Here is a 19174-nt window from a genome sequence, read left to right on the forward strand (position 1 = left end):
TTTGGAAAATGGCTGCAATGAAACAAAGAGTGAAAAATTTAAAGGGGTCTGAATACTTTCCGTACCCACTGTACATTGCATACATAGTATTATATACAAAATATAATAGAATCATTTCAGAACAGGTTCCATAGACCCTAAGGAAAGCCAAACTGCTAGATGTTTTAAAGAAATACAATGTAGTTTTGAGAATATTTGTCAAACTTAGTACATGTTGCAGATAAATAAAATTCAAGTGCACTAGCTGCAGAGACTTAAAGGAAAAAGGTTAAAGTATTGTTGGCAGTCAACTTGGTATAAGTCCATTCAAGTGAAGGCAAATTTGTTCTGCGGGAAAGTATGACGTCTGCAAACACCGGCTGCTAAGAATCCAATTGTCATATTGAAATGTCAGGCTGATGAAAAGCTCCGCTTAAGGCTCAACAGGTCCACTGTAGCGGCTTAAATCTGATCAAAGTACAAGATGTTGAACCAGTCTTTGATCAGCTCCTTCATTTTGCTTTCAGCCATGCTTACACTAGATGACGATGCAGCTTGTGGCTCAGAATTTTGCAGGTAGACTGCGTCAACAGGTCTTATCGTAGTGCAATATTGAAATTGCAGGACACTGATAGAAATGTAAATATAAACCATCACTAATTTGTTTAACGGTTGTGGGTGCATCGCCCCAAATTGACCCCTCACAGCAGAGGTTTTGACTTTTAAGAAAAGCACCAATAATACATCCAACAATGGCACCATTATAACCACAAGTGTTCCATTGAGCCAGCATAAAGGATACCAGAGACCTCCAAAGAAGCTACGTGGAAATCAGCCGGTCACCTAGTGACAGGTCAAATTGTCTGCTGCGTAGAAAAACAAAAAATAGCCCATTGCTCCTTCCTTATATCCAACATCTCATTTGTCAAGTTCTTTAAAAGCTACTTTAATGTAATCCAAGTGGTAAAAGATAAAAACTGTGCAAAAACAGTTTGATTGTCAACTTTATTTTTGAAATAGCAAAACAAAATAAAGTGATATGAATAGTCATTAAAATGACCATAAAAGTACTACATTTTAAAATGTAGGCCAATTACTTGGGATTTCTTTCCATTCAGATAGAAGTAATTGTTGAAAGTGTTCAGGGACTAGGGTGTAGTAGCCCTGCCATCTTGCCTCGTCCCCCCCCGGAACTTTGAATAGCAGGCCATACGTGGAAATGTGGCACACAAGCTAACATTTTGATAGTCACAAATTGCTTGAACTTTTAGTTGGCGGGATCCTGGCAGGTTCCTCCACCGTAACCACTGCTCACAGCTGCTGCCTCTTAGACCTGAAAAACACACACGCATGTTTGTATTAGCCAGGCAAACATTGACTGCACCAGTAACAAATCATGACTTGATGACAATTTACCCGATACTAGATGTGCATCCATCGCTGTCATTTGAAGCCGGATACTTTACTCAGCTGTTGAGATCCACTGAAGCCTCAGTCAGCCCATTCAATCTAAAGAAAAAAGATAATCTTGTCAACATTTGCCACAAGTCAGATCACGATAACATGCATGCAATCCTATGGAGTCTGAAACTCGTTTAATGTAAGGGGACAAAGAAAACTGAAAACAGTCAAGACACCTTAGACGTCAATTAGGACTGTTGTGAGACATTACTGGAGCAAATTTGAGGACTAGTGCAGTGAACAGAGTGGACTGAGCACAATACTACCCATGACTTAGGCAAATGCTTTTTGGTGGACTCGGGGAGGTGGAGCACCACAATCCAGGAGCATCATGGAAACAATTCTCAATGAACTTTCAATCGGGGAAGAGGCCATGGCATGTGGTAGGCGACATCTGAAGCAGAGGACTAAAACTGCTAACTTGAAGGTATTCATGACACAATGAGAATTGAGTTTGAAGGATGTGAGCAAAGCAAAAGGAGATTTTTACCTCACGTGCATTGGCCTACTTTCTCCACATATGACCTAGGCAAGAGAGCAGCTTTCATCTCTGATGAGCACTTGTTCGAAGGCGCAACTCCAAGGACTTGTAGGTTTTTGTAGTAGCTGACCTCTTGAACGTAATAAAGCATTAACATGACCAGACACCAGCTGATTTCTCAGCATTACCATAGGCCATCACATTTGGCATAGCAATGATTTTAGACATGTACAGGAAGTACTAGGCCAAAAACCATCCAATTTTGAAATCTAGGAGATCCCGACGCTTGTGGCCTATCTTATAAAAAAATAAAACGCATCCCTGCAACGTTTAGGATATCTGCCAATTTCTAACCGCCCTCCAAGATATCCATGTATATTTCCGTGCTTTGAGCAGTTTACTATTCCCGCAGCATCACAGTAACCGCTACAGCTCAACTATATTCCCCATGCGGTAGTTTAAGGCAAAAGAATCAAGATTATTTTCCACAGTCTGTTTAATAGGCTCCATGAAGCCAACTGACAAAGAAAAAAAAAGTTGATCATACAAAGAACATAAAGTACAAAACTGTTCCCGGTTAAGATATTACTTTGGGGAAACGTAGTTACATTTTTCGATCACTTAAACAAGATTAGTCCATTTTACAGCACATTTAAAATGCAGAGCACAGAAGATACCTTGGACAGACTGTAGCATGCTGCAATTCGCAACTTCATGAACAGCCAGCCACGTCGGACGTGTTGTTCACCTGTCTGAAAGGAATTCACTATTTTGGGAAATTGAACACACAGGAGCCTCAGCTATACTAGGTTTTTTTTCTTTTTTTAACAGTAAAAGGAATTTAGCATAAAATCCCCCAAATGTCTGTCTTTAGGTAAATGGATTTCTTTCCTCACTCAGTTTATAACCTGCAAGAGGTAGGTCAGCCACAGAGATTGAGAGGGGAAATAAAAATAAAAAAATCCCATCGGATATTTCAATATAAAATAAAATTTAAATAGAATTAAATTAGGAAATACTTTAGTGCTGGACAAAGTCTACAGCAATGGTAGTTTCAACAAAAAGCCATGTAATGAGCCGTTCAGTCCCCAAAAATGGGACAGTACCAATTATATTACACAGATGCCTTTCAGCAAACGACCTTTGAGGAATTAAGATGCCCAATCAAGCAGGGTATGAGTCTTGAACTGTAATTTGTAACATTGTTTGTGATGGAATGACCAAAACTCATGGCTACAATTTTTAAGATGCTTGAGCTACTACAACAGAACTACAAAACTAAGGTCAGCAATAACACGTGGACATTTTTCTTGAGGAGCGCATCTTTGAAATACGGCCAGCCAAGTGATGATCTTGAATCAGGGAGATGTTTACTCTTGTGCAGCTGAGGATAAGAAGTGGGCACACAGGTAAAGACACGGAAAGTTCGAACACTGGAGTTTCACAACATCCCCTCAACCCACTAGACAGTCCATAAACCATCCCTCAGTTTTTGCTTAAGGGGCTCCATCGGCTGAGAATTTCTGAACAAGTAACATTTGCTAAGCGTTTCAAGAAGGTTTGCCAGCCTCTTTAGAGCGGGGACTGTGGGAAGGGGCTAGCAAAATTTGGCATCCGCATTGAGAGGCATCAAGTTGGGCTCAGGTACAAAACTGAGGGACATCCATTATACAAGTCGTCATATGTTGGGGCTGTGAAGTGGTTCAAATAAAGTTTGATAATGACAGATTGTGTTTTAAAATCAGCCTATCACACAAAATGGGTTAGTATATATATATATATATATATATATATATATATAACTAAGTGTTTGCAATACTGGTTTTCAAGTTAAATATTTGAATGGTCTAAATGCAGGTTAATGTGATGTAAATTTGAAATGGACAGCCCCAACATAAGTACACACACAGCAAAAGGTCATCTCAATAATGCTTACTGTAGCTGTCGTAGTGATCGCGGTAGGATCCAGAGCGGTCACCGTATCCACCCTGACCCCTGGAATAAAACAAAGAGCCAATGTTATTGCATTTCATCAACTTCTGCACAAGAAAATGTCAAAGTCTCATCTGCATGTTCTTACCTGTTGTCTCTGTAGCTTGAGTATCCACCTCCACTACTCCTGTACTGGCTGCCACCGCCACCACCACCTCCAAACCGGCCCTCATTATTGAAGCTTCGGTCACTGTAACTCCTGTCACCGTAACCCCGGTCTCCATTGTATCCGCCACCTCCTAATGAAACACGAGGGTATTATTGACCAACAGGGCGAGCAGCATGGCATAGAAAATAAAATGCATCGTAATGCAGTCGCAGACAGCTAGTGTCCACCTCTGGAGTAACCTCGTCCACCTCTCCCACGCCCGCCGAATCCACCCCGTCCTCCTCTTGGGCCTGAGCTGAACCCTCCTCTGGATCGGCCACCCTTCCCTGCTTCATCCACACGAATGGACCGGCCATCTAGGGTCTGCAACACAAGACAATCATTTTTCAATGTCAACCATGGTGGCTTGAAAACCCCCTCCCCAATATAGACAGATGAGTATATAGGTGCATATACATAACCAGATGTTTGGACAACTGTTTTGTTGGGACTACAATTTCAGAATAAATGAAAACCTGCAGGGTTGAGTTACCTTGCCGTTCATGCCTTCCAGTGCATCTTTAGCATCTTCACAATTGTCGTATTTCACAAAGCCAAAACCGCGAGATTTCCCCGACTCTTTGTCTCTGATGACATCAACTAATGGGATGGGCAAAGACAGCACATTGATTTTATAAGAACACTTTATATAAGCAAATCAAGTCATAATCAAATATTTAAGTATTTACCTTTTTCGATGTTTCCATATTTGCCAAAGGCCGCGGCTAGAGACTCCTCATTGGTCTCAAAGCTCAGTCCTCCGATGAACAATTTCCCCTCGTCCGACATCTTCAATGTAGTTTTGCTGCCGTTAGAAAACAAAAGCGCAAGATCAATATTTACATTGACAACCAGGTCCTTTATTAATACCTTGATAAAGTCCGTCCGCCAATGCAGAAAAAAAAGTAGGTCACCAGTTATATTTTGACTAAGCGTTTTTTGGCGTCGATAAACAATGCATTTTTATTTTTTTTGCAGTTTACTTTAAAACGCACAGCTATTGTTACGCGCAAAATGGAGCTTACGTTAGGCCTCGGGCCTATTAACGTGGTCCCGTTAGCGGATTAGGTTGCTGCTTTGGGTAGCTACAGTTTTTCCTTTCGGCGCCATTTTGTAGCACCGAGCTTATGCGCCTCAGTAGGTTTCGCTGACCGAAATTGCGAGTAACGTTAGCTTCCCATGCGGCTAAATGCCATATTGTCTAGGTTACATAACGGTTATTGTTCCGATTAAAAAATAAAACGCTGAGTATTAAATATTTCCACGGGTTTCAAGGTAGTTTGATAACGGTTCAATGAGCTAGCTAATGCTCGCATTTTATTTATCGTAGTATTAAATGACTAAAGCCAGGCACATAGCGAACATGTCAATCATGTAAATATATGCAAAACATATTCAGAATTCACACGGAAGCCACCGTGAAAACAGATAAAAACGTAAATATCAATTACCTTTAACTGGCAGGAGTCCAGGAGCTGATAACGGGGCTGCAGGTCGAATGCGGGAGAGAAGGAGGAGCGCTCCGCTTTTAAGCCCTCTGCGCGATGACGTCGCCTTCTGTTGCTTCATTGGTGGCCACCAAGTAACATGGCGGCTCCATACACCATGGACTATATTACACAAGGCCACCTATTGTAACGGATATATTAATCGGGCTGACTTTAGAGGCGTTGGTAGGCAGATGTTATTATCTTGTAATATTTTGTGATGTATTGCATATGTTTGTGCACATCTGAACCATCTGCTTCAGTCTTGGATTTTTTTCCAAGTGGAATCATCTTTGCAGTCAGTCTGTAGGCTACTTGGTGCCCCTTGATGTCAACATGATAATAAATAAAAATGATGAAAAAAAACAAAAAAAACTCTGTGGTAGACTTCAGTCACTCATGGTTGACTTGCCAAGCAATACATAAACAAAATAGGCTACATAAACAATTGTTGAAAATCAGCTAATAAGTATATCTCCATAAGCTGGTTTTAAGTTGCCCTCAATGTCTTTGAACAGAACAGTTCCAGGCCCATATAGAGAAGACATACAGCTAAAATAAATAGGTCTCCTGATGTGCAGATCACAGATCCTGAGTGCATGGTGGGGGGTCAGTGGAGAGGGTGAGGTTTCAGCTGGGGTGCAGTTGTGATCTCTGAATGTTAAGACGGGTGTGAAGTTGGCTTATCAGATACATTCAATTCATCAGCAAGTGGCGATATCCTGCAGGGTGGTTGGCAGAGGCTTTTAAGTGTCGCTTTTATTTGTTATTCAGATCGACTTTCACAGCGTGGTTCTGGCCTGGTCGGACAGGATTTCCCACTTCTGTAGGCCTCCTCCTTAGTGCATAAAGTTTGCAGTTACACAAACATTTTAACAAAATCTGAGATAAGATACAAGTGTCAGTGAGTTCTAGGGTTGCCCCTTGTAGTCTATTTGTTGACCAATCTGTCATTTTGGTCCGAGTCAACTTAGATACCTTTAGTTGATTTTGTCAAGGCACATCTTTGGTAAATACAGGGTTTAAAGTGGTGCTTTTCCATGATTCTTTGTCGAGAAACGTTTTACAGATCTGTCTATTAGATCAACTAATAGACTAGTTGACAAAATCATATGAGTGTTAGTGGACTAAGAATTTCTTTAGCAGGGACAGCCCTGTGAGTTGTTTGCTGCAGCCTTAAAAAATCCAGTGAGTGCATCCAAAGCAGGCCTGTGCCGTTAGCATTTCCTTGTTTATCCTTCACCTCACAGTCAACTATCACATGTGGCTCTTTCTGTAAATGGTTGCCTTTCCTGTAATGCCTGTGTGTAAGGAATTTAAAATAAAAGACGCCCACGAGCAGCAATGTCAGGTGTTCCATATATGAAAATAAAAACTTGACAAAAAAATCTCCAGGTTTTCAAATGTTTTCATTTATTCATTTTTTTTTTCCTTTCCTTCGTTGCGTTTACACTTTAATATTGCATGAGTAAAACATTTTAGAGGAACGTCCCCTGCACAGAACAAAACATACAGTTTACATCCAAGACATGTACATTTAAGGCATCGGAACACATAAACAATCATACAGTAAGAGGTCTTTGTACAAAACACCAAGATGAAAATGTATGTTGTACCTGTTGTGGCATATGCTACATAACAATGAGAGTCATTGTCACTAAAGGACAGACTCAGATAAAATAACATGCTCAGCGCAGTGACAGCCACAGGAATAAGACTCCATGGACTTTTGAAGCTTACATTCTTCCCAATCTCATGGTTTAAAAATAGCAACAAAGCAGCTCACCCTGATGCTCTTTCACCTGTTGCACAAGTTCAGATGTCAGCTGTGGTTTCCGTGACGACTTCCAAGCTGTCATTGCTATCACAGTGAGTGGATCTTTTCTGTCCAAGAGACTAGGGACGCTGCTGATACGGGTGAGACGTTTGCGAGTTCCTGCGTATCCGCCTGCGAAGACGCCTCTGATGCATCAAAAACTGCAGACGCTCCAGCTTACAGTGCAGTGTTTGAACTTCCTGTGTGGATGAGCAGATGGGTTGACTCTCCTCACCTAGAAGACAGGAGGAATAACAACTTGTTAGACATGCTACACAACGATGAAGTTATTTTTTAATATGTTCTGTCGTCAATAATTTCCTTTATCATACACGAGGTAGAAGAGTAAAGAGAAAAAAGTTCTATATACTAAAGTCCCGGTGCAACAATTTAGTGATAAAGCCAGGACTCACTAGTCCATTATGTTTAAATATTTGAAATGGGAATATAATCACATCAAATAATGTGGAGCACACACTAGATTTGTCATGCAAGTAAGCTACAGATGGGAAATGCAGTTCATAATTGTACGCCAAAAGGTGTAAGTTACAGGAAACTCCAGAACAACTTAGAATAAATCAAAAGAGAAAGCAAAGTTATGGAAACACATACTCATACTCCTACACACACAAATAAATAACAATGATGATGGGCAGAAGCAATCAATGACCCAGAAACAACAGGAAGTGACTGTTGATGAGAAATCCAAGCTTTGTTTTTCTTATAGCAGTAAAAGAAAAAGAAAAGGACATTTTTATAATTAGTAAGTGTAAGATGAAAGTGTCTACCGACTGGAATGACATTGTCATGACCATTGTCAAGTATGTCCTTGATGGTGTTGCATAACCACTCACTTAGATTTGCAAATCGTACTTCCGAAATGATAACTTTACAAACAAAATGAAAATTGCAAAACCTATCCCTTTATATAAAGCTGGTAATAGTTCACAACACTTCACAAATTACAGGCCTGTACCTTTACTTTCCCAATTCCATAAAATATTGGAAATGCTCTTTATTGAAAAGTTGGAGGATTCCATCGGGAGCAAGAATTTGCTGTCTGATGGTTAATATGGTTTAAAACATACAAAAACATTGTTGCCGCTAAATTAATTAATACAAGAAATTACTAATTGTATAGACAAAAATGTATGCAGTGGGAGTATATATAAATCTAAAAAGCTACCATTGATCATGATCTATTACTCAATAAATTTGAAAGTTCTGGCATCTGAGAGATTGGGCTGAATTGGGTGAGAAGCTATCTAAGAGACAGGTAACAATTTGTAAGGATAGCTGAGCATTAATCAACATGTTTGGATATAACTTGTGGAGTCCCACAGGGGTCAGTATTAGGCCAGAAACTGAACTAAAATTTAGTACATATATGATACTGTATATACAGAATATCAAAAATTCTGAAATTGGTTTTATTTGTGGACGGCACTGAAATTAAAACGGTGGTTTGACATTAAAAATAATTAAATTATCATTACATTTAAATGACAAAAGATTATGCGGGTTGGAAATGGCAAAACAAAGACTCAGGTACAAGTTATGATTAATAATGTATATATATATATATATATATATATATATATATATATATATATAAATAGTTTTTGGAGGTATGGGCTAACGCCTACAAAAGCACCCTACAATTAATTTGCATACTACTACAAAAAGAGCCATGAGGATAGTAAACAATGTTAAATATCAAGAACACATTAAATTGGTTTTAAAGTGGCGGGCTCTGAAGTTCACGGATCTGATAGAATTTAAGACAAATAATGCATAAAGCAAGGAATTATTTACCTATACCTGTATTTTATTTATTTTTTTAAAGAGGAAGAAAGATGAGGAAGGATTGAACATGAAAAATTATTACTATTTTGTTGTTATAACTGACACTGGGTGGATATTAGGCTTGTTCATAAGTTGGCATGGTTGTGTTTTGTACTGTACTATTTGCATAATGTGTATATAAAGCTATTTTATATATGTATGTAGTTGCTGTCAGGACTGTGCACCAGGTCCCCCCCTCCCTCTCTTTGTCTTTTCTGCACTACCTATACTTTATATTTTCATTATTTTTTATTTCGTATTGACACTGTAAAGGGGTTGCTTCAATCTCATTGCACACGTACTGCACTTCTGTACAATGACAATAAAGGCGTTCTATTCTATATCATAAATATGTTTTAAGATGTCCAATCGTGGAGCCTTGGAGAAGGGGTAGGATATAGATAAGTAAAAACATCTCCCTACTTCGATGTAATACTTATTTAATTGTTCATGGGAATTTGTATCATAAGAGTTTGTTATATGTGCTGTTCATTAGATCGTTTAGTTTTTTATTTCTTACACATTTCAAATGAAATCGTTGCACACGCAAAGTAGTGAGACATAGAGTTTAGGCATAGTGACAGTAATAGTCTGTCCTCCTCACCCTGTGGTGTGTGTGAATAAATATGTATTTTATTACAGCATCAAGTGTCATTTAAGCCAACCTCTATTATTTTTTTGTAAATATACACTCCCTTTTTTCCTGTCCTTTCTCTTTAAATACATGTTTGCATAAGGAACGTATAACCAATGCAATCTTCAGAAACTCCTCCAGTGTTCAAGTGTGTAATCAGATTTGTTCACCTGGAGTTTTGCCAAGGTGCTCGGCCTTCTGGGTCGCCGGTGTTCTGCTTTTTGCTCCGCTGTGCTCCTCGGCTGGGAGCAGCGGGCTGGCTGGAGCGTTGGCATCAGGACGAGGAGGACGAGGAGGATGAGGAGGGGCGGGTTGAGCCCCCTGGTGGTGGTAGGCAGCCCTGATGAGATCGTTGAGGATCTGGAGAATGATGGCGATGCCGCGTGAAGGATGGCTGACGTTGCTCGGACTGCAAGGGGCCAGAGTGCCTTTTGGGATAAGAAGAGTGCGTGGGAAATGAGAGAGGGAGAGAAGGATGAAAGTGGATTAAAAAAACAAAACACTGTAGACATTGGAGATGCAGCGATAACATATCAGATCTAATTTAAAAGCTTTCAATCAGTCATTTTTCAAGCAAAAATCCCATCGGTTCACTGCTTCCAGCTGCTCAAATATTAATGATGTAATTATTTCATGCTTTTCATAAACTGAATATCTTTGGGTGATGGACTCAAGGTGGAATAGAATTTATTTAAAAAAATACATCTCCTTGGCTATGCCAAATTATAATGTACATTTTACCATTCTTATAAACTAAATATTTCATTAGATAATCAAAAAAATGATTGGCAGATGAATCAATAAGCCCCAAAAAAAAACATAAATGAACTGCTAACACTTAAAGAACAAGCAATCTTTGCCGTTTATTCTCTTTTAATATCCAAGGACAATCCTGCACTTTGCAGTACAGCATGTCACTTTTTCTACTAGACTTGCTGTACTAATGACAATATGGCATTTCTTTTTACAATGCATATTTAATAGTTTATATTTTACTATCAAGATTATGGTCTGGTTTTATTATGTTTACCTTTTTCTATACAGTGGGATTTTTAATTAAATGTATATATTTTTCTCATTGTCTATTTTGGCTGCTGGAACACTGCACTGTCTCACTATCCTATCAAAAACGATTACATTCTAATTGTGTTATTATGTCATCTTCAGGCCTCTGCTGCTGCTCACACACTTACCAGAGAAAGTCCCTGAGAAGACGCCTGGAGAGTGGCTCACAAAACTTTCTATGACCGCTCCTGGCGGCTTGCATGGCTCTGCAGTAGATGATGCAGGAGCATTCCTCTGTAAAATAAGAAGGAAAAGATCTTTTTATCATCCATTATGAGGGACTGTTGAAAACTGGAGATTTTAAACTCTTAACTGGCTTATTACGCAGGTTATGTTACTAATGCATGCCAATAACACGTAGTGGGGAAACTATGACAATGCATTGTGATTTGGATTGACTTTTGCAGTATGTCTGGCTAACCTCTTTAAAGGTTGAGGCTGGCGCTGGGCTCTGGGGTCCTGGAATGGAGCTGGTGGGAGCAGGTGAACAGACCGGTGTGGCTCCTGGTAGCGGACAGCTGGGATGTGGACAACCAGAAGGCAAAGAAGGGGTTGAAAGAAGAGGAGGAAACGTGAGCGTAGAGCCCGGAGGACAGGACTGATGTGGAGGGGCAGTAGTGAGTGAGTGCGAAGTCCTGGGTCTCCGAGTGTCCATTTGGATTGAGGATGCAGAGTCAGAAGAGTCCTGGGCTATAGTAGAACTTTGAGAAGCAGGTAAGGTGGGGGACCCTGTGGTGTTGGTGGAGCAGTCAGGATGGCTCCCAGCTCTTAAGTCCCGGTGCTGCTGTAGCTCCGCCACGTTCTGTGCAGACAGTTGGAGCTGCACATACATCATGTGGGCGCCAATTCCCAGTTTAATGGTCAGAGGCAAGCGCCCAGAGAGGAAGTCACTGATCTGCAGGATAGTCAGAAAAGACACACTTCAATTTACAATCCATAAGCTTTTCTTACACGTATGGTTACCGTGTAGTTCACCACATGTAGTGTACAGCCACATAAACTCAGTGTGTTTTAAGAAATTCATCATGGATGCATTGGATACAATGTGTTTCCTGCTTCATACCACGTCAGTAAGTATGAAAACTACTAGAGGATACAGTCATGTATTAATGTCAATAGAGGCTTTAAATTAACTTTGGGCCACAGCTCTCTGCTTAACCTCCCTCGTCAAGTAAAGCATGCAGCGGTATGTAGGCCTATGTGCGTGTGTGCGTGTGTGCGTGTGTGTGTGTGTGTGTGTGTGTGTGTGTGTGTGTGTCTTATGACTGTCAGTAACCAAATGACTTGTGCATTGCCTTTGTGAAGAACTTGATACAATAATGTATGCATGTTTCCCTAAAACATTAATACAAGAATTTGTGTAGTTTTCTTTTCCCATGACAGCAGAATCATATATAATTACACATACACATTTTCAGGAAAACTGAATGATCATGTTTTGCTTTGTGGGTTTAGAAAATGCTTATACTATGTACTTTATTTACATTTAAAGCCAAGATTATAGGAAAAAAATGCATTGTTACAAAGCTGGAAACATAAAAGCTGAGGTTTTGGCAAGACAGAAGTGAGATGGTGTGTTATGTCACAAAATGGGTCTAAGTGGAAAACCCACACCATTGCATAGTTTAAATTCTCCCCCCCCCCCCCTTGCTTTCAACAAGTGTCCAAGTGAAAGACATCAAACCTACCTGGTCTTCTGTTAAACTTTCCAAGACGTCCATCATGGTTCTCTCAGCTCTGACAGTGGGGCACTGTGGCAGTAAAATAGAACATGACATCAACATGATGGGATTCAACGTGTGCATGGAAGTGAGTGGAATTGTGTTTTCCCTTAGTACAAGGTGTACTTGTACACTACTCACCACCAAACCAGCTTCAATGGCAGGGACCAGGGTCAGTTTGCTTCCATCTGCTACACCCAGGTCCACCAGTTTGCCTGCAGTCAGCTGCCTGCCACATGCACATGATATAGCCTAATTAGCATATTGACTAAATAATACCTACGAGCGGTGATGGAGAAACGGGATTCTCCATGAAGCCCAACTCACTTGTCTCTGTACAGGAGGGCGATTCTGTCTGTTTGCAGTCGGAGTTTGTGGGAGATGTGTGTCCTCAGTCCCTCCACTGTCTCTCCTCGGGGGACAGTGAGCTCCACGGGACTGCCGGTGGTCGAGGTGATGGACAAACGCATGGTAGTGACCCCAGCCCCGCAGCGTGCGGACTCGCCCGGGGAGAAGCTACAGAAGCCCCGCTGCCGCTCCATGCAGCCGAGCTAGCCTGTAGGCTAGCTAAGCGGTGGATAGCTCGACTGAGTTAACGCGGGATGTTTTCTCTTTAGTCTTACTCCTCATTCCTCAGTGGAGAGCGTAAAGCAACTTAACATAAAAGAAATAACATTACAGAACCGTTTAACCCCAACCGAGTGTAACACTTCCTCTCTCCGGCTTTAACAGACGCGGCACGACCAGCTACTACTCCACCGAGCGTAGAACACCCCAACACTGTCAGTGCAAGCTCCGCCCCTTCGGACACGCAGCCAATCAGCGGCAGTCCCGGGACCAGTCTGCCTGCAATGACCAAACGAAAACGCCCGTTTCTCGCTTGGCTCCGCCCTGTTTTGTGCCGTACTCACCATTCATAAATGATGCAATCTGCAGAGCACTACAACATGTTGTACACTACAGAATGTCATCACACATCATTATCATGTCGAGGTGTATGTCTCATTTTTCAACCAAAAGAGACAGACTGTTTGTAACGTTTTTAATATTTTCAAAAGATTAATCATATTAGTCACCGGTCTGTACACTTTGCACTATCCTTCACCCTGGACTATAATATACATGTCCCCATTGCATTCTTTGCACATTCTGTCCTCAACCCATTCAGCCTGTTTTAACAGTTTTTGTATGTATTTATTTATTTATTTATGTTTGCACCATTCACCAAGACAAATTCCATGTGAGTGTACTTGTTGTGACAATAAACCATTCACCATGATTTCTGATTAAAAGCTTCCCTGAGAAGTCACAATATTTCCCAAATGTCCTAAAATGACTCATAGTCTCCATCAATAACCAAGCTTTACGTCCCAATGATCATAATAGACTTATTATTGCACTAGCTTTCCCTTATGATGATAAAAAACAGGCCGTGGGCATTACAACATCAACCACCTCTTATCTGTATTTGTGCAATCTACAAATCCAGTGCCACTTATTTAAAATGTGAAACCGGAACTGGATTATCATAAAAATATAGTATAAGCACCTGGAGCTGTTATCATCCGGGATACAGAAAATGGCTCTATAGGTGAATCAGCTTCAAAAGCCAAAAAGTCTTCTTGATTTTAAGGTTGTTAGTTTATTATATAAACTACAATAGTACAGTTATATAATAACAGTTTACAATGAAGAAGAGCTTGTAGTTTTATATTGTGAATTCTAACTACACAGGCGTGTAATGACAAGTCAAGTCGAGCGAGTAGCCTGCGTAATATTCCAATAGCTTAAAAATCACAAATTTGATTTAAATTTCAACCGCTAGAATCAAAAAAATTCAACTTTTTGTTGTTGTTGCTTTTTCAAGGACACATGGGTGCACAAGCCATTCCCAGCATGCACTGGGCTACGGGCTGAAGGCAGGGAAACACCCGTGACCAGTTCATCACATGCACATCACTGGATGCTGTGTGATCTCACTGTTCCGCCCGTGGCAGCATCCACCCTTTGTCCTCTGCAGTCTTTTTCATCCTGGGCTGATTAGTATTCGTGTCCCACTTCTGGTCTGGAGCGGGGTCCCTGGGCTGCACCTGCCACATGACTCACAGAGACAGAGGACCGCTTTGGAGTAAAGGGACGTAGGAAGCAGGGATAGGGCAGGATATTGCAGCTAATGTGTGTCTCCTCACAGTGGCTAAAAATAGCTACACCCACAACACCCCCGCTTTACGCAGCCTGCGTCACTCCACCCCCATGCCCCGTATCACCTACCGCCCCTCCTCACCCAACCCCCACACTCACTCCTCTCCTAAATGCAGACATGTTTGCTGCAGTAGGCCTAAGTGTAAAAACACCAACTAGCCATTGTCTCCTTTTCTATTATAGATACTGCTGTTTTCATCTCTATTTGTTTCTTTTTTTATCAATTAATGCTGCAGAAACATGAGAGCTATTGATAGCCTACACACACACGTCAAATTCACTGAAATTCAAAAGGGATCCCACACAGATCTTTTCTTCGTCTTCTCTCCTTTTAAGTGCATGAACACAATGTCCCGATGAGATTGTGATGGAGATCTTGTCCTCCCTCCCCGAGCCTGCTCCACTCGGATTCCTCCCCAACGTTACCATGGCAGCGTTGCAACGTTTTGGCCCAGACGAGTGACGAGGGAGAGGTTGCTGCTTTGCATTCTTCGGGCCTCGCTGAGAACAATTCCACAGGATGTCCTGCTCTCCAGAGCATGCAGAGACGCAGCTCTGACGTCAGCCATCCAGCAACACACACAGACACACACACACACACACACACACCAAAACACACACACACTGCGTTTAACCTCTCCACATTCCTCTTTCCCATACACGGCCTCTCCTGGCATCATTTCCCAGATGGTATGTTCCACCTTAGAGTTGCTGGAATTTCAAAGATAAAACAAACTAATTCAGTTCTGAATATTTCAACAAGAATCTCATTGATAGACTCAAATCACATGGCTGTCTCAAAGAGAGAAAGATGGATCTTACAATGCATTACTTTATATCCTTATTTGGGATGAAAAATCAAAACAAATTGCTGTAAATGAATTGTCTTTAGCTCATTTATCTATGTACTAGAAGTACAAGGCATGGACCAATGCTGACCATATGTTAAGCCAGAAACCATGAGAGGTACCAACATGTAACTGAGCCCCTCAGAAGTCTGATTATTTACCCATTTATGGATTAGTCCAAGCAAATCTAATTAAATTCTCAATCTTAACATTTAATTCAATTCTTAAGAATATTAAAAGTGTGGCATTGCATCCAAAATTGTACACCTTTGTGATTATGTGTCATCTTTAGGAGGCTTGCTTGTTGTAGAAACTGCTTGCGACTGATAACTTAACCCTTGTGTTGTCTTCCCGTTAACCACAAAACATTATCATCACTTTTTTCTGACATTTTTGTCACCTTTTCAATGTTGAGGGTGCTTTTTTTTAATGTTATTTGATATTTTTAATGTTGACATTTCCAGTGCTTATTTCCAAGGCCCATTTTTTGTGATTAAAAAACTAAAAATGGGTCACATTTGACCCGAGGACAACATGAGGGTTTAGGCAACATTATGTCATTTTTTTTAATACACCCAATTCATTCAATACCTCAGGGCTTTTGCTTGGCCTGGTATGACCAGTAGCATGCTTACTGCTAAGCTTTGAAGTGCTGCAACACTGGATATATCCATATGCATATACTACATATATTACAGGATCATTCACATACATCTGAAAACAAGAAAAAAAATCGATCATGTTTTGTGTGAAATTCATACCACGTCATTGAATTGCTTTGAAAAGTACTGCCGTGTTTTTAGATCCTGAGATGATACTGTGTATTCAGTGGAGAAAACTGCTCTATACTGCATGTGTAGAGTATTACACCTGTAATACATAATTTATACATGTATTTCTATGTCTCAGAGACTGAACCCAATACATTTTTTGTCTGTTAAAGTGGATAAACAGGTCCCAAGTCCTTAAAAACCACATGCTGTGTTTCCATTTCAGATGTTTTAAGAGGTTATCTGCTCATTAAGTTAGTGAAACCCTCTTAAGCGAATGGAAAAGAGACTGAGGAGCTTTAAATGTCCCAAGAATGTGCTAATAAAAGACACGTAGCATGAGAAGACACAAGAGGCCATTCAACTTGACATGGCATGAGGACGTGTGGTCACATAGCTGAATCAAAAGCATCTCCTCGGTCCTCTGAGAGACACCTTACTGCTTGAGTAGGCTCCATTATTCCAGTTAACTCCAGTCAGTAAGTACGCAAAGGTCAAACAGCTGTTTCAGGCAGGTTTTTTAGGCAAAGTCTTTGCTTGGAAATACAATCTTCAGATGTCTGACCTACCACTTTCTCTTCTGTTCTTCTTTATTTCTACAGCACACAAGCATCTACACTATAAAATGTGTGTGATGATTGCAAGAAGCTTTTTTGGATCAGCCTCAATTGTACTTAGTGTCAATCAAGGTAATATACAATGGATTGGTTCATTTTAGCAGGCATCATCATTAAGTAAAAAATAATGTGTTATGATATGATTGGATTGTTCTAATCCCGGCCAATTGGGATTAACTTTAACACTTAACACTTGCTGCTGTGATTTCTCTCATATATGAAAAGGAAATGAAATACTGTGTTCCACACAACATCATCAGCATCTCTTAATACTAGTGTTGAATGGTCTGTAGACAAAGGAAGGCGAAGAGAGGGAGAGGAAATGCATGAAAGAAAATGCAAAAGAAAGAGTGCTAGCAGAAGGAAAAAGGGATCTTGTATCTTCTTTTTGTGATGCAAAAAAACAAAGCGGATAGAGAGTAAAAAGAAACATTTAATGGGAATAACTTGACACCAAATTACAAAAGTGGCTTATCTTGGTCATTTTGCATGCTTTTTAATATTGTTATGAGTCAAATAACTAAGGTCCAATCATCAAATAATGGCCTGAAACCCACCACCAATCCTAACCATCAATTAATTAAGCAATCGGTTACATTGTGTTACATTATGTTACATTATGTTATCATTATGTCATTACTCTACAGATCAGGACATTGTGATGTCATACACAGAAAAACTAGAGTTGGATCCAGAGTTTGACTTTATGAAGGGGTCGAAAGATGATGTAATGTGGCAAATTGCAGCAGGTTAATGGCCATTTGACCCCTTTAAAAAATGTCCATATCTGAAATATGGGTTTCTTTTTAACAAAATGACCACAAAAATATGGATTAGATTCCATTCAAAGCTCTTTGCAAATACAATTAATCACTTTTATTCTTCTGATCTTAACTATTAGTCCAAATAATTCATAATTTCAGCTTTTTAACTCAAATATTAGGTATAATTCTATGAAAATGAGGGTTATTGACTATGAATTCCAAAAGTAGTGTTAAACTAGTAAGGTGGTGTTATGGTGAAAACTAAAATAAAGTCTGAAAAAAGGACAAAAATGTCCAATTATTGTCCGTTTTTGAGCCGGAGGGACAACACAAAGGTTAAGCATCATTTTACATTTTGCTATTAATGGTATTAGGATTTAACCCTTGTGTTGTCTTCCCGTCAAAATTGAAAAATCAACACTTTGGTTGACGCTTTCTATCAATGTTTTTAACCTTTTCTCATGTTTTTCCCCACTTTTCATCCCTTTTGACGTTTTTTTCAATGTTTGTCACTTTTTTAGACGTTTAAACACTACTTAACACTTACTTATTAACTTTAGTTTTACAGTTATTTTTGGAATTTATGGTCAATAAACCTCATTTATAGGAAATTATAGCCTACCTAATGTTTGAGTTAGAAAAGCAGAAATTAGGAATTATTGAGACTAAAATTAAAGGAATGGATGTTTTATTCCTATTATTATTATTATAATTTCATGTATATTGTATGTATATTGTATCCTAGTATTTCCTATATATTTATATTCTGTGCTGTGTGACTGATGTATATTTGGTACTGGAACACCATAATTTCCCATTTTTTGGGATCAATATCTATCTATCTATCTATCTATCTATCCATCTATCCATCTATCCATCCATCCATATATCATCTATCCATCTATCTATCCATCCATCCATCCATCCATCCATTTATCCATCTATCCATCTATCCATCTATCCATCGATCTACATTTTCCCTGAGTAATGTCCCTCAACAGTGTGCATTTGAGGAGATATCAATGTTGCCGGATCAATTGACTAAATTCTCCAATTTGGATTGCTTCTACTAACTTGAAATACATATTCTATATTTAGCTGTGAGCCTGGACTGGATCTGACTTTAAAAAAAAAAAGAGAAGGAAAAGCTGCATGAAGAACTTCCATTTTAGGTGGCCCACATTTAACCAGAAAACAGGAAAACAACCGAACAAGGTCGCCCCCTGGTGGTGAAACGTGAGATGACGACAACGTCCACAACACGCGTGTGTCTCCCTGCTTTTATCTCGCAACAAAGAAACAGTGGCACATAATGAAATAACATATTAAAAAATATGAATTAGA

At 39.8% G+C, this 19174-nt stretch overlaps 3 protein-coding genes across 11 annotated transcripts in view; 1 reads left to right on the forward strand and 2 right to left on the reverse strand.

Moving 5' to 3' along the window:
• LOC117954691 (transcriptional repressor p66 alpha-like) overlaps positions 1–723 on the forward strand; it is a 26502-nt gene extending 25779 nt beyond the window's left edge. Inside the window, exon 12 of the transcript XR_004658875.1 lies at positions 712–723. The gene's annotated coding sequence lies outside the window, so the exon portion shown is untranslated. The remainder of the gene's footprint in view (positions 1–711) is intronic.
• Positions 724–1080: 357 nt separating this feature from the next.
• cirbpa (cold inducible RNA binding protein a) lies at positions 1081–5655 on the reverse strand. 9 transcript variants are annotated; one of them, XR_004658879.1, is made up of 8 exons: positions 5513–5655; positions 4751–4866; positions 4555–4661; positions 4271–4385; positions 4002–4152; positions 3858–3916; positions 1396–1488; positions 1081–1312 (listed from the first exon to the last, which is right to left on the reverse strand). XR_004658879.1 is itself a non-coding variant. In XM_034888650.1 (7 exons), exons 2-7 carry the CDS (start codon positions 4848–4850, stop codon positions 2666–2668), a joined length of 540 nt encoding a protein of 179 aa, XP_034744541.1. In that variant the 5' UTR covers positions 4851–4866; positions 5513–5655; the 3' UTR covers positions 2400–2665. The 9 variants fall into 9 exon arrangements, 6 of the variants coding, with proteins under 6 accessions (XP_034744541.1, XP_034744539.1, XP_034744537.1 ...); XR_004658878.1 differs by having other exon boundaries at positions 1082–1312; positions 4262–4385; XR_004658877.1 differs by having other exon boundaries at positions 1082–1312; positions 4250–4385.
• A 1324-nt stretch (positions 5656–6979) lies between these two features.
• Positions 6980–13394, reverse strand: LOC117954693 (midnolin-like). Its single transcript, XM_034888642.1, has 7 exons — positions 12957–13394; positions 12771–12858; positions 12597–12659; positions 11330–11803; positions 11037–11142; positions 10014–10271; positions 6980–7599 (listed from the first exon to the last, which is right to left on the reverse strand). The coding sequence occupies exons 1-7, from the start codon at positions 13169–13171 to the stop codon at positions 7445–7447; spliced, it is 1359 nt and encodes a 452-aa protein (XP_034744533.1). The 5' UTR covers positions 13172–13394; the 3' UTR covers positions 6980–7444.
• Between the last annotated feature and the right edge of the window lie 5780 nt (positions 13395–19174).

This window comes from Etheostoma cragini, chromosome 12 (assembly GCF_013103735.1).
Source record: "Etheostoma cragini isolate CJK2018 chromosome 12, CSU_Ecrag_1.0, whole genome shotgun sequence".
In the NCBI taxonomy this organism is placed as follows: Eukaryota; Metazoa; Chordata; class Actinopteri; order Perciformes; family Percidae; genus Etheostoma; species Etheostoma cragini.